We start from the raw sequence: 18,797 nt of genomic DNA, 5'->3' as shown, positions 1-18,797 counted from the left end.
AAACAAATTTGTCTGAGACATCTGCTTTCAAAAATGAAAGTCTCTTTCATAAGTCTCATGTTTTGTCTCTTCCTTCAGTAAATTGGTCTGAAGTTGATATGGACCACCTAGGGATCTATTTGAATATGTTTTGTGTAATGTACAAGCAAAATCAGCCAGAACCCAAACGCAGCCAAGACAAGTGTTCAGTACACAAAAGTTTATTACTAAATAAGGGTGAAGAGGGGGCTTTACAGGGTGTGGTCACATTGGTGAGTCAGGAATGGAAGAACCACAGGGGTTGGGAAGCCAGCTTGGGGAGGGAAGGGTGAATGGGCAGTGGGGGCTGTAGGGGCTAAGGGGACAACCAGATGACAGGGACAAAATCCACAAACCAGAGTTTTAGTCGTCGACACAATCCAGGGTCATGCACGGGAGCTTCTCAGGCAATGTAAACTGGAGGCAGGGTCAGAGGCAGGCAGGGTACAGCAACAGGAGGTCAGAAATATTCTTACAGCAGAGGGAAAAGGCCAAAATCTGTGGTCAATAAACAGGCAGGATCAGAAAACCAGGAGACTTATTAGAACATGGAACAAGGCTTGAAAGCTGTGACTGTGGCAACAGACGAGCTCGCACTGATGAGCAGCTGTTTAAATAGAGAGAAGCACAGTGCAGGTGAGAGTAATGAGTAATCAGTACAGTCAAGGTAGAGTTGAAGGGCTGAAATCATGACAGTTTTGACTTCGTAACGAAGGGCCCCATCACATGAAATCTGATTTTAGCACCAACAACCGTGCTTCATTCAAAGTTACTTAAATCCTGATTCTTCCCTCTTGCGATGCTCAGTTTGAACTTTGGCAAATTGTCTTCGCAAGGTACAGGTGTCTGAATACATGTGGTGGCCTTATTCTCAATTTGCGTTGAACTGATCCAGCAAGCAGTGGCTGGTGAGTGTTTCTCAGAAAAGCTGTTGATTTGAAAAGGGGAATTTGGCWTGRCAGTCATATGGAAACTGAGAGCTGCTAACAAATGGCCAAGTGGCAACATGCATAAACATGCTTCTGCCTTTTTATTGAATACTTTCACTTTTAGTTGGGACAAAATAATAAATTTCAATGTAGTGGTGTAGATAGAATTGGAGGTAAAATTATTTACTGCAGATAAAACTAGCAGTATAGGATGTTTTTTTCTAAAAAGGCTACATTAAGGATTAGAATATGTCACAACCACATCAGCTTTGTTTAGACCAGTGATGTCCAAAGTGGGTCCTCGAGGGCCGGCATCCTGCATGTTTTAGTTCTCTCCCTGGTTTAACACACCTGGATCAAGTGATGGCTCGTTAGAAGGCCTAAGAAGAACATTGACATGCTGAAAATGTTGTTACTGCCACCAGGGAGAGAACTAAAACATGCAGGATGCCGGGCATCGAGGACCGACTTTGGACACTTCTGTTTTAGACCTTAGGCCCAAGTTCTATGCAGTCAAGTTCTATGAATAAAAATATTGGCATGACACAAAGAAGTGGTTGCACAGAAACTGAAAGTATCTGATAAAAGCCTCACATGCTTTTATGTGAACAGACATGTTCACCTTTTCTTTTTCCAATGAAGAGGGTGCAACTTTCAGTTTTGAGGTTTTGACTGAGGCATGTTCCTTAATGCATCCACCGTTAGTTGTAGGTCTAGCACTGAAAAAAAGCAAGTTGGTTTGCATTTCTACATGTAGTTAGTCCATAAAAACCATATGTAAATTATAGACCCAGGACTTTTTTATACTGTATTAAAAGGGACAAATTGCTCAAGCTTTCTTTAACAAAGAAACTTTGTTAAAGTCAACTTTTTTGATTATTGTTTGACTGTTATTTTTATATATATATATATATATATATATATATATATATATATAATATATACAAAGCAGTGACGTGAAGGTTTTCCCTATCACACTTGCATTTTTTTTTTTTTTTTGCTCAAGTGTCCTAAGCAGCTAAAAAAAGAACTAATTGTTTTCACAAAGCATATTATAGAATTGGTTTTTCAAAACGCATTAGTAGAATACTTCAATACATCGAGTTTTTGTTTTAATTTAGATGCGATGTCAGGATATTACCACTAGATGGAAATGCAGACTCGAGCGTAGACAAGAAAATCTCGGAGTCTTCACACATCTGTTTTCGACTTGTTGCGCTTCAACTTGTGGATTTTTCAATATCTAAAATCCAACCAACTATTTATTTTTTTCTTAAACGTTGCATCTAATGACAGAAGACAATAGAGAATATACAACAATCCAAATGAATAAGTAGAGTTTTTTTTTTTTAAACCGAGTGGAGTCATTTTAAATATAAAAAAACGACATAATGCGTTAATATTTTAAAGTGAGCTATATCAGTAGGCAGATATTTTGCAATAAATAAACAAAATGCACGCAGGATGTCTCGCGGAACCTCTTCTTTTCCAATGGGACAGGCTTTGCGCCTCGGAGATTGTGTGGCCAGCTTAGAGGTGGTCTTTGTATGTCGGAGCAGATGAAGGGTCCTGACTCTGCATTTCTGTGAGGGACAGTACCAGAGCCGCTGGGACCGGGAGTGTAGCTCATAGATCTCCGAGGAGCTGCAGAAACCACCGAGGCGCACTGAAGGAGTCCTGTGTTCCGCTTTGGCTCACTCTGCACTTCATAAACCGCTCTGATGTCTCTGCCCTAATGTCGACACTCGCCCTGAGGGTCACTCTGGCGAAAACCAGCTGTACAAAAACTTTGTCACAGAAGGATTCTTGGACTTTTGAACTTATGTGGCTCTTAATTTTATTGTCAGTGGCCTTTTCAGCCGCGCAGGACTCGGACACCCTGCCCAAGAATGAGGACATCCCGGAGGGCGCATCCACCCTGGCGTTCGTTTTCGATGTGACCGGCTCCATGTACGACGACCTGGTCCAGGTCATCGAGGGAGCTTCTAAGATTTTAGAAACATCCCTGAGCCGACCGAAGAGACCGCTGTATAACTTCGCTCTGGTGCCCTTTCATGACCCAGGTAATGCAGATCAAAAGAAAGGAATGCATGCATAATATATATATATATATATATATTTGTAATTTGTACAATTTTTCACAGTTATTCTGCTTTTTCTGTTAGAACGAGGGTCCATGTGCAGTTTTGAACAGACTAGAAAAATATTAAACATGTTCAGATTATTTTTCAAGTAAAGTTAATGTAAAAAAAAAAAAGCCACTTTTTTTTTTCTTTTTGCATATAGACCTTCTTAGATTAATGTTTTCCACTGATGATCCCTAAATGCCTTCACACAACCAAATTTCTGATGAGTTTGGTCAAGGACACCTCCCACAATTATGTCAGTCATATACTTTGTGAGGGAATGTTTAGTTGTGGAAAGTAAATAAATACATTTTAATTATTGTTTTGAATATGAAAGAAAAATCAACAGCTAAAATTTTCTGCTCATTCACCTTGACTTTAAAAACTGAAAGCTGCTTGTATGTGACATTTTGAAGTTTGGAATGATGATTAGGGGGAAAAAAATCTAGTTTTTGCTGCTGTAGTGGTTTCTGATTACAAAATCAGAGGATCGTAAAACATCCTGCAACCTAAACTCTTATTTTTTGGGTTTGGAGGGCCCATAAACAAAAATATAGAGATAACAAGCCAGCCCCTTTCTCGGTAATTGCAAAATAAACTTTGACCCATTCTAGATTTTAAAAGCTGATCTAATGCTTGTCCGTATGCTGTAATTCCACACTGATGAATTTGCAATATAAAACTTGTTGAATCTTGAATATTTTGAGAGTGTTTGGTGGTTGAATTTTACTCTTTGTAGTCCAAACAAAAGAAGTCGGAAAGGTGGAAGATGTGATAGTTTGTTCACACTCCGCCCTCTGAATGTTCCTCACCTCCTCCCTAGCAGGAACTGTTGGACTAGATCTTTGTGTGCAGATGTTGGGACTGACGGCCTCTTTCATTAGCATTCCGTCAGGGGTGACTGCGAGGCTCTTAGTTTTGTAACGCAGCTTGACGATTGTCATCACCTTCTAAGCGATTCTCAGCAGTAATGTCTAGACAATATATCACCGGGTCATTTAACACCAACGTCGCACTGCAGGTCAGAACTGGCAAATGGTTACATAAGACCATTTACTGCAACAAATTCTGTGTTAAAGAGACACTTCATGAGATTGATTGCAATTATTTTCAAAGTGCTTAGGGAAAAAACACACAGAAACAAAAACAGTTTAATAACAAAAACTTGACACGTTTCCAGGGGGAAAGCGGACAACTCTGAATGAATCTGATTATTTCTGCAGGTTTGGATGCCTTTTAGCTTAAATGTGAAAAAAAGAGACATTTAACACTCAAAATAAGAATTGCCTTGATAGATAAAACATCTAATGCCATATTTTGACATTGTATTGCAGCATCCTTTCCATAAATGTTAATAGCTCTTGGTGTAAGTTTGCTCCCACAGCCTGAACATTTTTATGTCAAATACTGTAAGCAGGTTAATCTGAAAATACCTGAACCAGAAGACCTGAAGGAAAAGAAAATACATTAATAGACAGATGATCTGTGCGGTGAACACAAATTCCTCGTCCAGATGTTGCTTCTCTGCTGGTTTTCAACATTTTTTCTGAAGCACATATTTCTCTCTGATCTGTGAGCATTCATCTTAAAAAATAACCACATAATACAAGGTGCAAATCTCTTTATTATACACAAATGTAATAAAAATCCAATTCATTTTGTATTTTTTGAGTGCGTAATTTATTAGGATGTGATATAAGAACTGCAATGCCTTTGACGTATCAACAGAAATGGAAAAAACTTTCGTCTTGGACTAAGTTTAGGTTTTCAACTGTTCCTGTCTGTTGAAGTAAATTCTGAGATTGTCTTCTCACAGTTACAACAGCCTGAGTTTGAGCTTCCATGTCGACTCCTTTTTACAGACTTTACAGCTGCGTGTTTGTCCTTCACCGGCAAGTGACATTCGTTTGCTTCTGAAGATGTTTACGAGGATGTCAGAGTGAATCCCCTCAGGGAGTAGAGGAATGATTAGCACAACACACTGCGAGCAGGGGTAGCTGAACATTTTTCCAAATGTTGTTTTGACCCCGGATCTCTGCCTTCCCTTCTGTCCCCTTCTCTGTTTTGTTTTCATTGGGACATTTATGACACAGATCCATTTTCTTTCCGTTTTATCCAGCCCAGTGCGATTACACAGCCCCTCCYGTTTGATCTGGCTGCTTTTACATCAGAAGTCTTTTTTATTTATACTGAAATCTGACTCGGTAAACACAACACTGTGTGTTCTTCTAAAGTCTATCCCTTTTGCAAGTTTCTAAGAGAGCCTGTGTATGAAGCAAAAAGGATGCCTGGATATTGGGGTCAGGCCTGTATGGGAAGATAACCAGGAAGTCTGCCCCCGAAACTCCATCCTGCAGGGAGAAAAAAAGAGAGGAAAGAAGCAGGATTCCTTCTCGAGCCATTTTACTCGCGTACAGGACTGCAGTCCTGTTCTAGTGGAAAGAAGTTTATTCATAGTGCCTTTCAAAATAACTTTTGTTCAATTTCGCCATCTCATAAATGCACACTGTCACATTATTGAGATATATTTACCAAACCTTCAGCTATGAAGTGCAATGAAGTTTGCGAAACTTGCATTGTGTGCTTAGTCATAGTCAAAAAATGTTACATTAAAAGATTCATTTATTTCATTGAAACACATTTTATGGATTAACTACAGACTGTCTTAAGGACTTTATTTAAGATTAGAACGTTTTATCAGATCAATAAAAAACTTAATGCAGAAATACAACTTAATGAAAAGTATATTTAATACAAATAGGTCTAGACTATATGGCTGAAAAATTCATCACAATATCAATAATTATTCATTTAGTTTTTGTTTTAAATGTTTGGATTGCTGCCAAACTGGTGGCATGACTTTTCCAGTTTTATCCACACTTTGTCCTCCGCAACGTTGTTTTTTTATTTTTAAGCAGTTGTGAAGCACAGTGACAAAATCTAAGACTGCTGCTTCACAGAACAGTTGCATTCATGCTTAAATTAAATCAAACACAGGTAATAATTAAGTGACTTTTGGGGGTAATTAGTTGCACTGGAATTTATTTACAGGGATAAGAGAAAATCCAAATGTGTTGAACATTTTCAGTTTTTTATGTTAAACCTCTAAGAGATAATCAAGTAGAAGATCAACTAGTGAAACACTTTTGATTAGCAGGACCTGATTGTTTCATGTAAGCAGAAAGGCTGTACTTATATATATTTTTTCATTATTGCATTTAGAGCAATGGACATTTTCTTTTTCTTGACTGGACAGAAGTGTAGAGAAAGAGGCTGTGTGAATTTGAAAACTGGCTGAAGAGAATCGGCTCAAATCAAAAGGTTAAATTTTTCTAAATTAAATCAAGCATCTCGTAAGTGATTTGGATTATGAAGATTCCCTGGTGCGTTTCAGCTGTGTGCTGTAGAAACCGGCTCCTCTCAGTTGAAAGCCTGTCTGTCCAACGTTTTCCTGCCAGTTGTGATTAGCTAAAGGGAGACGGCTGAGGAGTGATGAGAAGGGAAGGCAGAATAGTTTCTACCTTCTCTGTAAGATCAAAGCCTCTCATCTCAAAGCCTCCTTTGTTGGTTTTCAGCGTCTTTTCCTACGAGTCCCGTGTTTTTCTTTGTTTCCTTCTGTCGAGAGCTTTTCATTTTTTTTTTGTCTTAAACACTCCGCCCGTGTGAGATTACAAGGAGCCTGTATTTAGCTGGACAGAGTCAGTAATGATGCTATTAGGTAGGAATGCCCAAAGAGAGAGAGGAGGAGATTTTGGAGAAGAAAAAAAAGAGGAATAGATGGAACAGCAGTTCTAGTTTTTGCTCTGGAATGCTCTTTTATGACCTTACATTGTTATCCAAGGTGATATAAGTGAAACTGACTTTGAATAACTTAAATTATAGAAAAAACTGATGTAGGTACTGATGCACTCAGTTAAAGGTGTGTGCAATTTTGAGCCTGGAACTTTAAATGCATTTGAAATTACACTGATAAATTGAATCCATTTAAAATAAGTGATGCGGTTAAGAGGGTTTTTAAAATGCACCATGTGAGGTTTGTTCCCTTCAGTCACTCCACATGTTTTCCTTTTGACTTAGGCTAAAGTTACGAGGCTCCATTTGTCCAAGCAGGACCATCAGCTTTCTTCTGAAGCCACCATCTGGCCTAAATTGACTGTTTTGACTATTTTTCACCAAATTTGCTTCTTTTTTCATTGGAAAATTTAAAATGAATACATAAATCTTTACCAATGGTACAGAATTGTGAAGTGGAAGGAAAATGATTTAGTCTTTTCAAAGCTTTTTATAAATAATCTGAAAACCACAGTTCTGCATTGGTTCAGGAGGGACTGGTGTTGGATAGCGGTGTGAGGAAAGAACATTGTGTGGAAATGTTGAAATGACATCAGCCAAGAAGTTAAGATTTGAGTACAACTGAGTCATGCAAATGGATTTTAATCATACGGTTAAAATGGTTACAAAGCCAACAAATTCAGTGTGGGCAACATATATCTGAGTTATAGAAAGATATCAGTCACTCATAGAAAATTTGTGTACAAAGCTGAAAATGTGATGGCCTCATTCTGTCAGCGATTTCCATCAAAAAGCTTGTGGAAAGATACTGAAAATGTTTGATTTAAGTCATACAATTTATGAAGACAGTTCTGCAGAATGCTAAACAAATGTATGCAAACTTCTGGATTTGAAGGAAATGACAAAAACATTCTCCACTGACCTCGAACAGAAAAAGTTTAGTCTGATTTATTGTTGGATCATGAGAAATATTTTTGTTTATTTTTGTCATAATAAGCTACTTTTGTAAGCATCAGCCAGAGCGTCTCTTAAACTCAGAATTTTGAGTTGTGTCTAGATGCAATTATTAATGAAACATTTTCCTAAAGTTTTTTTTTTAGCTCATTAATTTTATTGCTTTACATCACACTTTTATTGACTCATATGGAACTCATTCGCTTTACATCCTTTTAGGCCTGATTCCAGCGCTAAGCATTCACATGATTTGGTATTGCATGACCTCATTCTGGCTGTGACTCCTAAGGCTGGTTTCTCTGTGCAAGGCCCTCTTGCATACTCGAGTTGAAACATATGTTCATTTTGAGCGGTTTGGCTGATCATTTGGAGAAAACAAATGGACAAAGTGTAATAAATATCTATCCATCACATGTGCTTTCACACATGCACATTCCTTATACAGGTGTGTATGTGTGGAACAGCATGATATATTAAACTGCTGTTTAAACAATGTTTATGGTTCTCAAACATCCTTTATATAGTTATGTTGACCTTTAAAATACTTTAAAATTTGACTTTTTAGCCCTCATACCCTGCTCAAATTTACCTAAGACTTTGGAAATCAGCACATTTTATCAGCAGTGATGGCTTTCCAAGAGAAGGTATGTTTTGTGAAGGTATTTGATTGTTTTGTGAATTGCATTGAAGAATAAAAGGGATAATTTTTTTGTCATTTCTTAAGTAAAATAGAGAGCCAGATTTTGTACTTTACAGTCCTTTTTGCTCTATTCTAAAATTTTTAATTCAGCTCCAAAATAAACAAAGTATATATTATTAAAGAAATGCTAAACTGAAATATTGTGAAATGAACAGCTGAAAACTTAAGCTAATAAGAAATCTCTACCATTTTCAATGAACAAATTCAGTTTATTGGTCTTGTTTAGATAAGAAAATGCCTTAAAATTATAATTGTATTTATTGCAGTATTATATTAAATGTTAATGTTTTACTCAGACAGGTCGAAGACAGTTGCATTCCACACTTTTCAGATTTAGATATCTTCATTTTCAGATGATATCTGAAAACAAGGAGTTATTTTCTGTCAACATCATGTCCCACTTTGTATTGGCATGTTACATACAACCCCTATAAAATACAAACAATTTTGTGGTTCTAACATAACAAAACACAAAAACATCAAAGGGGATTATTTGCTTTTGTAAGCCAGTGAAGATGTGTTTCTCTCTGTTGGAACATATAAAAACATAGCTTTATAAGGTGATAATGTATGAAATTTGTGGTAACTATGTGTTATTCCTCATCAACCTAGTAAAACATTATTTCTGCCTTTGTTAAGTTTGGCCTGTTTTATGAGACCTTTTTTTGCAGAAGCGCATTATTACATCCTTGTAAAAGGTTAATGAGGTTGTACCAGCAGGACCACACGTTTACAGCTGTAAATGAAACATCATTTCCTATTTGTGCTTGCACACACTAAATAAATAAGCTTACGGGCTACAATGGAACACTGTTAGCAAAGATGTCAAATAATATTAACCACTGAGTTTTTAAACAGGCATCACAGCTGGCGTCTCATTCACCAAAACTGACATACAACTGATTGATCCAGAAGTTCCAAAGAGTTCCACTGGTCTGTCTCTTAAACTGTGTGTGCACCAGGCAACTGAATTACAAGCTGCAGGACCAAAGGTCATACTGTCAGTGCTCTCTGGCCTGTACCGCTATAAAACATCTGTCGAGGAAAATCTTGTACCTAAACTAGGTACGACAGCTTCAGCTCTATTGGAAAGACTTTCCACAGGATTCAGGAGTGTGTTTGTGTGGATTGTTGACCATTCATCCAAAAGCAGATCTGTGAGGCCAGACACTGATGATGATTGATGACATGGTCTGGCTAACAGTCTCCACTCTAATTCACCAGAAAGTTGTTTTATCAGGTTGAGCTCAGGCCTTAAGCACCGTCGCTCATGGCTAAGATCCCCAGCTCCTGTTTTTGAGAGTTTCTGTCCTGCAATGTTTAGAGGCAACCCTACTTCAACACACCAAAATAAAAAAGTTGAATTAACTCCTTGTCATGTCATCAAATTCTGCAGTTGCAATGCAGTTAATCAATGAAGGATATTAGTTCTCAAACGCTGGAGTTGGAGTTATGGATCTGTCTGGTCCACTGGTGCTCAGTGATGTTGGAATTGATGGCGCATTTCCAAAGTGTATCTGCAGAGTCAGCAAAAATAATTGTCCAAAAGGTCCCATTATTCTGCAGCATTAAGATATATTTTCACTTGAGCTTAAGGATCCAAGCCAAATTTCTCAAAATTAACCAAAAACACCTTTTGCTTCCTCCAACTACCCTTTACACTTGGAAAAATGCATTTAGAAAGTACTTCGAAGTATTTTTAAATAAGATGGAAAAAGTCCATGAATTCATTTTCCCTTGCAATAGAATCTTTGAGTGTCTACCGTCTGTTCTTCCACAAGAAAAATGCCTTAATCTTGGTGTATTGAAGTGCCAGTCCACATAGATGATAACATCTTTAGAGTACAAAGTTGTCTTTCATTATACATAAAATTGCTTTGTTGCTTTGAGCAAAAGAGACTGACTGTAGTAAACTACTGTACCTTAAACCACATATGTATAGCTCAAATCCAGGGTGTAATGCATTCTTTCTGATCTTTTGAATTTAACTTTTTTGCTGTATGCAGATATATAGCACAAATATAAACGCTGCTCTTTGAAGCTGTAATTAAACCCTGCACGTCTTACCAAATGCTGCTCTTTTATTTTGAACTTTAAGTTGTTTACTCACTGTGCTCTTCTCTTGTGGCTTCTGTTTAGACAGAGCGTAAAATTTCATTTAACTACAAAGATGAAGAAATCTTATTAAACTCTTTCTTTGATGCGCTTCTTTGGTGAAAGTCCGTAATTTCCCACATGCTTAGCCAAATGCAGCCTGTGATTCAAAGTAACTACAGAGAGCAAGTGCCAGTGAGCCAGTAATAGCCAGAGAACTCAGTGTTTAAGTTGAAACTGATTGACCCGTCAACCAAAATGTAGCACATAAAGCTGGCGAGCATTAACTGCCAAATTCAGCCTGTCTATATTTATTTATTCATCCCATCTGACTTGTTAAATAAAAACATATTGTAGTGAAGAAAAAAGGAGAAAGGCTGTAATTTGTAATTTCTGGACTATCGAGTCCAAAGGTTAGAAACTTTGAAAAAAAGTTGTACGTATAAGTGGCAGACTTGTCTATTGTCCATGTTAAGATCATTGCACACCATAAATGCTTTATCCGAATAATGCCTACCAAGAAAAATAATTAATTATGATCATCTTCCTCCAGCGCACTAAAACCACTAAAGTCAGTCAGAATTGAACAGCCTCACACGCTTCCTTAGTCTGTTTGGTTGTTTCTTTTACAAATGTATGCAAAACTTTGTCAATAATCCAATAATGTAAAAAAACAACAACACATTTTTAAAATTGCAGAGTTTTCTTTAAATAAGAAACGGCATTAAAATTAGACCCGAATAGATTTGGTCATTCAATAAGTAATTAAAAAACATGCCACGCCATCATCCTCCCACCACTTCTTCTTCTTTTCCACCAGTGATAATGTTCAGTTGTTGATCACGAGTCGAAAAAACCACCTCATCCAAGCACAATTATGTTTTTTTTTGTCAAATAACGTTAAAATAAAGTTTTAAATTGGTAAATTTATTTTTATAATTCCAGTTTGCACAATTTTTATGGTGAATGGAAATGGAAACACAGCTAATGTCACTTTTGTCTGGAGGCAAATTCAATGTTGAGCTTGTGTTGTCCTCTTCATCATGCAGCACTCCTGCCTTTCAAAACCAATTGGTGTTATATAATTATATTGGTCGCATCGCGGTGTTCAAAGTGTCTGAAAAGAGTAGCAGCTTATAGTCCAGAAATTACAGTTGTCAATTTCCTTTTTTATAAATAAAAATCTGAAAAGTGTAGCATGCATTGTTTTGTTAGAGAACATTAGTGAACACAGAAGTGTTAAGGAGCAGAACTGTAGAGAACATTAAAGCAAGTTTAGGTTATAAATCAATATCCCAAGACAACTTCCAAAACGTTGTTCAGTCCATCATCCTAAACTGGAAAAAGTGTAGCAACTTTTTTCAACAACAAAGCTGAAAGTAATCCATAAGAAGTTGTTTGGGCCATGTTACGAAAATTGGAAGTTTTTTGCCCAAACAATTATAATGATGGTGCACGGCTGTGGCAGTATTATGTTTTCTTTAGCAGGAACTAGGAAATTAAGAAAACTGAGCAAAGAAATGGACCTTCTAGATATAAAGCTGCTACACATGTGCAAAAGGTAATTCTACATATTATTGAGTCAATAAAATTCAAATGTTTGTAACATGATGAAATGTGAATTATTGTGAGCACCACTTATTTATTCTCTTAAAGCACCGTAGGAGGTCTCCATGATGTCATCTGTCTTTGCAACAGACTCTCCAGCAGATCTCACATGTGGGAAGTATTAGATGCTCTTGTGTGGTTTGTGAGTGAGTTGCGTCTTGCTTTACTTGTTGTGGAGGGCTGATCTTGATCAATTGAATGCATCATGCCATTATTAGAAATGTGTGGTTGGTGAGCTTTTGTCGCCCAACACAAATTACTTTCTAAAAGAGGAGGGGGAGGCCAAACCAGCAGACATTAAATGCATGGTGGTCCATTTCTTTGTGATTAGAAGTTTCCATCACAATTTCTGTTTGTGCTGGTTTGAAATAAAGCATCTTGACAGCTCTGCTGCTTTGGGGCTACCGCAGTTATTGGATGACAGTTAGCAAAGTTATGCAGCATAAGAATTTGCAGGTTTGAATCAAATGGCAAATAACAAGAGAAAATAAGAAAAAAAGAAAAGATGGTGGAAGAAACAGAAGAACATCTCAGAAAAGTTGAACAATACAAAATAATAAGCCTAATAATTAAAGTGACCTAGAAATTAAAGTTTACAGCACATAAATTAAAAAGAACAGAGTTATTAGGGAGCTGATTAAGTTCCAAATGTAGTTATTGCTTCATAGCAACAGGAATATGGTTGAGTCACCATAAACAGCAGACGTAATTAGACTTCATTCAAAGAAAATAGAGGTTATTATCCCAACAGGCTAATCACTTCTTTTCCACAGAATTATGCCATTTAAAATGGCACATGTGCATTTTGAATAAAGCTGGCATTTATGTTTTTACGGCTTCGCAATTTCCAGTTTGGGAAAGTGAAAAAGGCAGATTTAGACATTGGCGATCCAGTAAATCTGTCTATATTGAACTCATTTTTTCTTAGGGATCAGATTTCTGTTTTAAAAAAACAAGTTGAGAAAGCAACTATATTATAATAATAATAATAATAATAATAATAATAATAATAATAATAATAATAATAATAATAATAATAATAATAATAATAATAATAAATTTAGAAAAAAATATTGACATTACAATAGTCTTGTTTCATAATTCCCAGATTGTTCATACTTTTTGACATAACTTTTAATTTTCTTAGTCTTTTATTGTTATATGTTGGTGTAAGAGAAATTAATACTATTTGCATGTAAAAATGTTTTCAACATTAGATCTCTGAATTTTTTTATTTTTATTTTTTGTTCAATTGAGTAACTTTGCTTCTGCTGCTACTTGCCCTATGATGCATCATGTGTCTCAGGACATGTTGGATTCTGTGTAACGTGTTTATTGCTTTACACTTTGCCTGCTGACAAACTAGTGGCTTCATGTGCTGTTTCACATGTGTTTTCTCTGTGGGGTTTGTTAAATTATTACACTCCAGAGCTGTCAAGATGATGGACAATCTCTTTCTGGCATAATTTACACTGCGTCAGCAGACTGGCAAAAGGCTTGTTTCTTTAAAGCCTCTTTTGCATGCAAGTCCTATAGCAATTTTGTTGGACAGTTGAGATTTATTATGTTACTTTTACTCATACTTTATCTTACATTTGCTGAATTAATTTAAAATTGAATGTTATTAGAAATCCCAAACTATGTTCCAAGAAACAAGCATATTCCAAGAGCCAATTGGTAAAAACTGAGGTTTGCTGTTTGACTTTTAAAACAGGGAATATACTTGTAAAACTTTTTAGATTTGTTTTGTTGCTTAAACCAGTAAACAATGGTTATAGTACCAATGAGCTACTAGAGTCTACTAAGTTCTTAGAATTTAAATAATTTTCGTAGAATTTTACCCAAGTATGTTATTCTTAAGTTATTCACAAAGCACCTCAGGTCTTAAGAGAGCCCCTAAAGTGACAAAATCTTAAGAGTATTGATTGGACCTTTTAGTGAGCAAAAGAAAAAGCTAGTTAATTTAGCTGTGCCAACATTCCTGTTAGATGATGTGGTAAAATGACACAATAATGATGAGGGCGTAATCTGTTAATTTTTACTACTGGAGGTGTATTTGTTTTTTGTAACTATGGCTGCCAACAATTTCTAATCGAGCACCTTCACTGACAAACAGAATTGAGGCTTCAAGAACAACTTTGCTGTAACATGTTACAGCAAAATTGGTGTTTGCTGAAGTCTGACCCGTCTCAAAGGTAGCAGCCTGAATAAGCATTACGAATTTTTTTCAGAAAAGACTTTGTTATAGTTTTTGTACTTCCTAAAACTCCACTTTTAAGCACCTTAATTATTCTAAAAATAACTGGACCTGTCTTCCTCCACACTAAATGATGACATCAACAAAGTCTGTGAGGGCTTAGATGTGGTGTGTTCACTGATCAAAGAAAAGCTCAGACTTTTCATTTCTCAACAGATGATCACAGATCAAACTCTGCCAAGTGTTAGAATCATCTGATTCTGGTCACCAGATGTTTTGTCAGCGTCTCCTCTTGCTGGAACCTTTTTTGATCTAAGGGTTAAACAGGATGCGATGTTCTTATGATTTGCTTTCCTTGCTGCTGATGTTGTGCCTGCTGCACAGTAAATGTTCGACTAATTGAAATCACTTCAAGCCTGAATGTAGGAGGAGGTGAAACTCAGTTTGCCGCTGGAAAGTTGCCTGAACTCATTAGATGTTCCTTTTGTGTTTAGGTGTGCATGTGTTTTGGAGATGAATGCTTTATATGCGGAGATTACAAATAAATACTTCCAAATGCCTTCATGATAGTTGAGGCTGCTGATTCCGAGTGTTTATCTCGTTTCCTCTTGGGTCAGCAACTAGCTCCACAACCAGATTAAGAAAACAGGATGTAATGGAGGACTTGATTTTGTTTAGTTTGCTGTAATCACTTTATTTTGTTGTTGTTTTTTCAGACGTTCTTTCATGTTTGCCTGACCATCAGCACCTATGGAGTTGTAAGAAAAAGCATATATTGAAAAAAAATATATCCAGAAGTCTGCATAAATTTGCCAATAGCCCTGTAGGGCAGTGAGTTTAAACCTTTTGTCCTTGTGAACCTTTCCATGTCTGGAAGATTTAATTAAAACTTCATATTTATTACCGATGTGAAGGCAGCAGTAACAACCAGACCCTGCTCCTTAAAAGCTGGAGGGGCACAAACGGAAGCAACCAGGCACTTTATGAATAAAACGTCTCTTAGTCTGATTGACAGAGCTGTAGATGTTATTGAACATATTTATTTTGCCTGATAATAAAGGATGCATCAATGGGGTCAACAGGTGATCACCTCTGAAATGTGTTGAAGAACTTGCTCTAGTTTGATAAGACCAAAATCGAACTTTTTGACCTGCATTTTGCAAACTTCAGTGATTTTTCTTTTGGAATCAAATCCTGTTTATGTGGCTAGTTTTAGTTCTATGTCTGAGGTTTCCCCTTACTACAGAGCATTTGACGAATGCTGAAAGAACTTCACATTTGCAAATATGCGTAGTTGTTTGGTGTGGTGTTATTGGGAAAGCTCATAATGATCCCTATAACCAAAGAATGTAGACAAACACACTATAAAAATCAAACTTCAATTATCTTCATATGTCAGAGTCAGGATTTATTACCTAGGTAGAGTTTTAAACAGATTTATTTCAGCTCATGCTGTTTCGAGGTCATGGGTTTTTACCGGGTTTTCCACACTGGCGGTGCTGAAAAGAGTGGCTGTGGTTTGAGGCATCAAGCCAAAACAGTCTAAAGAATCATTACAACAGCCATGGGAACCTCTCCCTAAAGGAAGAGGTGTCAATTTTTCCATCTCTGAAAAGTTTAACTTCAAAACCAAGTTCTGTTCTTAGCAGCCAGGTTAATTTCCCTACTGGTTTTTAATAATGTCTTTGATCACCACAAAAGCTCTTCAAGGCTTCACAGCAGTGTCAGTAGTTTAATTATTGGGAGCAAATGCAATTTTCTGCTTTTTCTTTATTACACAATATGAGTGCTTTTTAAGAATAAATAATACATGTTATAAAACTGGAGTGCCAACAGAATCCTTGCTGTTTATGTTGCCTATAAATTAATCTCGTAAGTTCAACTTTGAAAAGATGATTAGAGGATAAGGAAAATGGCAAAACATCGTAGCAGTACGTCAAACATAGCACTCAACCAACATCTTTCAGGCTGTTTTTAAAACTGCATCCTTCCTCAACAGTCAGGGATTCTCTGTAATTGCCCCATTTTCAACAAGGGAACCCTTGTTTTCCAGTGTTTCAATCTGCTTGCATGTGCAGAACCGCTCTGTGTGCGTCTGCTGTTTTTTGCAAACGATCATCAGTCTCGTTCTTTAGCGCAGCTGCAGCCGTTGCAGTTACCTAGTTTGACTCAGGAGACATCTTAACTGCCCATCAGCCAATAAAACATCTGAGAAACAAAAGCGACTATAAACAGTAGCATATGTAAAATAGAGATGTTATTACTGTGAGACAGTACTGCAGTTTTATACAGTAGAGGAAGACCACCATCAGAACTGCACAGTCATTTACTTTTTAGCTTTACTGCCTCATAGCAAACCAGTCTTGAGTTTAAACCTCACCTCAGTGAGGTCTGTCACTGAGGTGTTTTGCATACTTTACCGCTGCATCAGTTGAGTCACACAGACTAATTCCACACTCCAGTTTTGGATTTAAAAAGCTACTCCAAATTAGGTGTTGAGTTTAAGTTTGTGCTTGCATTGGTTTCTGTACAGGAAAGTGAGGATTGTGTAGACCAAAGTTCTCCTTGTCCAGTCCTTGAGAACTGCTGTCCTGCAGCTTTTAGATGCATCTGTGCAGTGCAGTAGTGCACTGTGCACTAGTGCATATTAGTGTGTTCAATTACTACCAAATTTCTTGGAGCTGATGTTTGTCTGAATTTTATACTTCATGTCATCGATTTCCTTGAATTTCTTTGCACTGTGAAAATAGTTCCTAGAGCAAATATTTTAGTACATGTTACATAAACTGACTTAGAAGTAGCTTTTCAGCAAGATACAGAAGCTTGTGTTGAATCCACAATTCCTTAATATTGATGAAAAAATGCTTGTTCTACTGGTACATTAGGTCACTTATAACAAGAAATTTTCTCATTAATTATTGACTTATAAGAAGCTCCTATGTCTTGCTGAAAAAGTTTTTGTAAGTTAGTTTTGTCTTAATTCAAGCTAAGACTATACCAAAAATACTTGGAAAGAGTTTGTGTTTTTGCAGTGTACTGAAAACGTCCAACTTTAAGTCTTCATCAGTCAATAAAAAACAAACAGGCTGCAGTTTTACTGAAGTTYATATATGCAGTGCGCTACATAAAGTAGGTGTACTTTAGAGTATCACAAAGTATTTCTGTCTTTTGAAACAATATCAGTACACAGTGGAGTTATAGTAGTGTTTTTTACAGTAACCTGTCACTATATAGCTACTCACTCAGCTTTTAACAAATTAAAAATGTCTTAAAACCTTCTGCATATTTTTACTATTAGCATTATTACTTTCTTTATAGTTCCCTCTACCTTTTTCTTGCTTAATAAAATCTTTTTTATTCCATAAAGTTTTCCCGTTCAGCAGTTCAACAAGCACTTGGCAAAACCAATAGCTGGTTTGGGTGCAATGTAGAACGATAAAAATACTCCAACACATCTTGAGGCTATTGTTCCATTAATCCCATTGATTTGTGTTTTCTTGCAGAGATTGGACCTGTAACAATCACAACAGACCCAAAGAAGTTCCAGCATGAGCTTAGAGAGTTGTACGTTCAGGTGGGTTCAGACACTTGCATTATTCAAGGAAACAGCAGCTGTAGCCTGGATGCTCAGGTCACCTGGACTTCATAAAAAAAAGAATACAGAAGGTTGCAGTCATCATACCAGAYGTCTGGGTTGGAAGATCTGTGAGCTGTTGCAGAACTTAGTTATTTTGCACTGGAAGCCAAAAACAAGGCTTGAAAGAAAGTGTAAGCCTGACAAGTCAGTAATTGCATACCAGAGAATTGTTAAGCTTGGCATTAAAAAGGAACTTTATAGCATCCCAGCTGGAAGACAAATAAATGCCTAAACAACACAATTCAACAGCTGGACATATATCAGTCAATGCCAAAATGTGTTTGTTTGACAAGTATTCTGGATAAATTAAGAGAAGAATAAAAGTGTCAAATTAAATATGTTAAACAAAGACAGATAAACCCCGAATAGCCTTTGAKGAAAGACTTTGGCAAGGAACTTGCATATTTAGCATGACTTGTGTTCAACCTTATGTCTGAATAGATCGAGTGCAGCATGAAAACAATCCCTATTTCTATCACAGCTTTATTCTTCAGTCTGTAACTCTTACACTCCCCTCTTAACATTCACACCCCTTCCTTTTGCTTGAGAATGTTGCAACAAGGGTTTTTGTTTCAGACAAAAGACAGAACTGTATGTAAAAATAACAATGTGGCCTTTCTATAAAGCTTAATGTTAAGGAAATTATGAGGTACAGCGAAAAGAGMAAGTTGTSAAATGGAAGAAAATTGGAGTTCACTTGTCTCAGGCTGAAGGTGTATCATAGTTTGGCTGTTTGCAACAT

General features: G+C 36.7%; 1 protein-coding gene across 1 annotated transcript in view; it reads left to right on the top strand.

Moving 5' to 3' along the window:
* The first annotated feature begins 2,540 nt into the window (after window positions 1-2,540).
* The window catches only part of hmcn1 (hemicentin 1), a 79,527-nt gene continuing 63,270 nt past the window's right edge, over window positions 2,541-18,797 (top strand). Inside the window, exons 1-2 of the mRNA XM_008415619.2 lie at window positions 2,541-3,010; window positions 17,922-17,992. Coding sequence (XP_008413841.1) covers window positions 2,683-3,010; window positions 17,922-17,992 — 399 coding nt within the window. The 5' untranslated portion in view covers window positions 2,541-2,682. The remainder of the gene's footprint in view (window positions 3,011-17,921; window positions 17,993-18,797) is intronic.

Source organism: Poecilia reticulata, linkage group LG8, assembly GCF_000633615.1.
Source record: "Poecilia reticulata strain Guanapo linkage group LG8, Guppy_female_1.0+MT, whole genome shotgun sequence".
Lineage (NCBI taxonomy): Eukaryota > Metazoa > Chordata > Actinopteri > Cyprinodontiformes > Poeciliidae > Poecilia > Poecilia reticulata.
The sequence above is the reverse complement of the archived record's forward strand: the minus strand, read 5'-3'. Positions and strand labels throughout refer to the sequence as shown.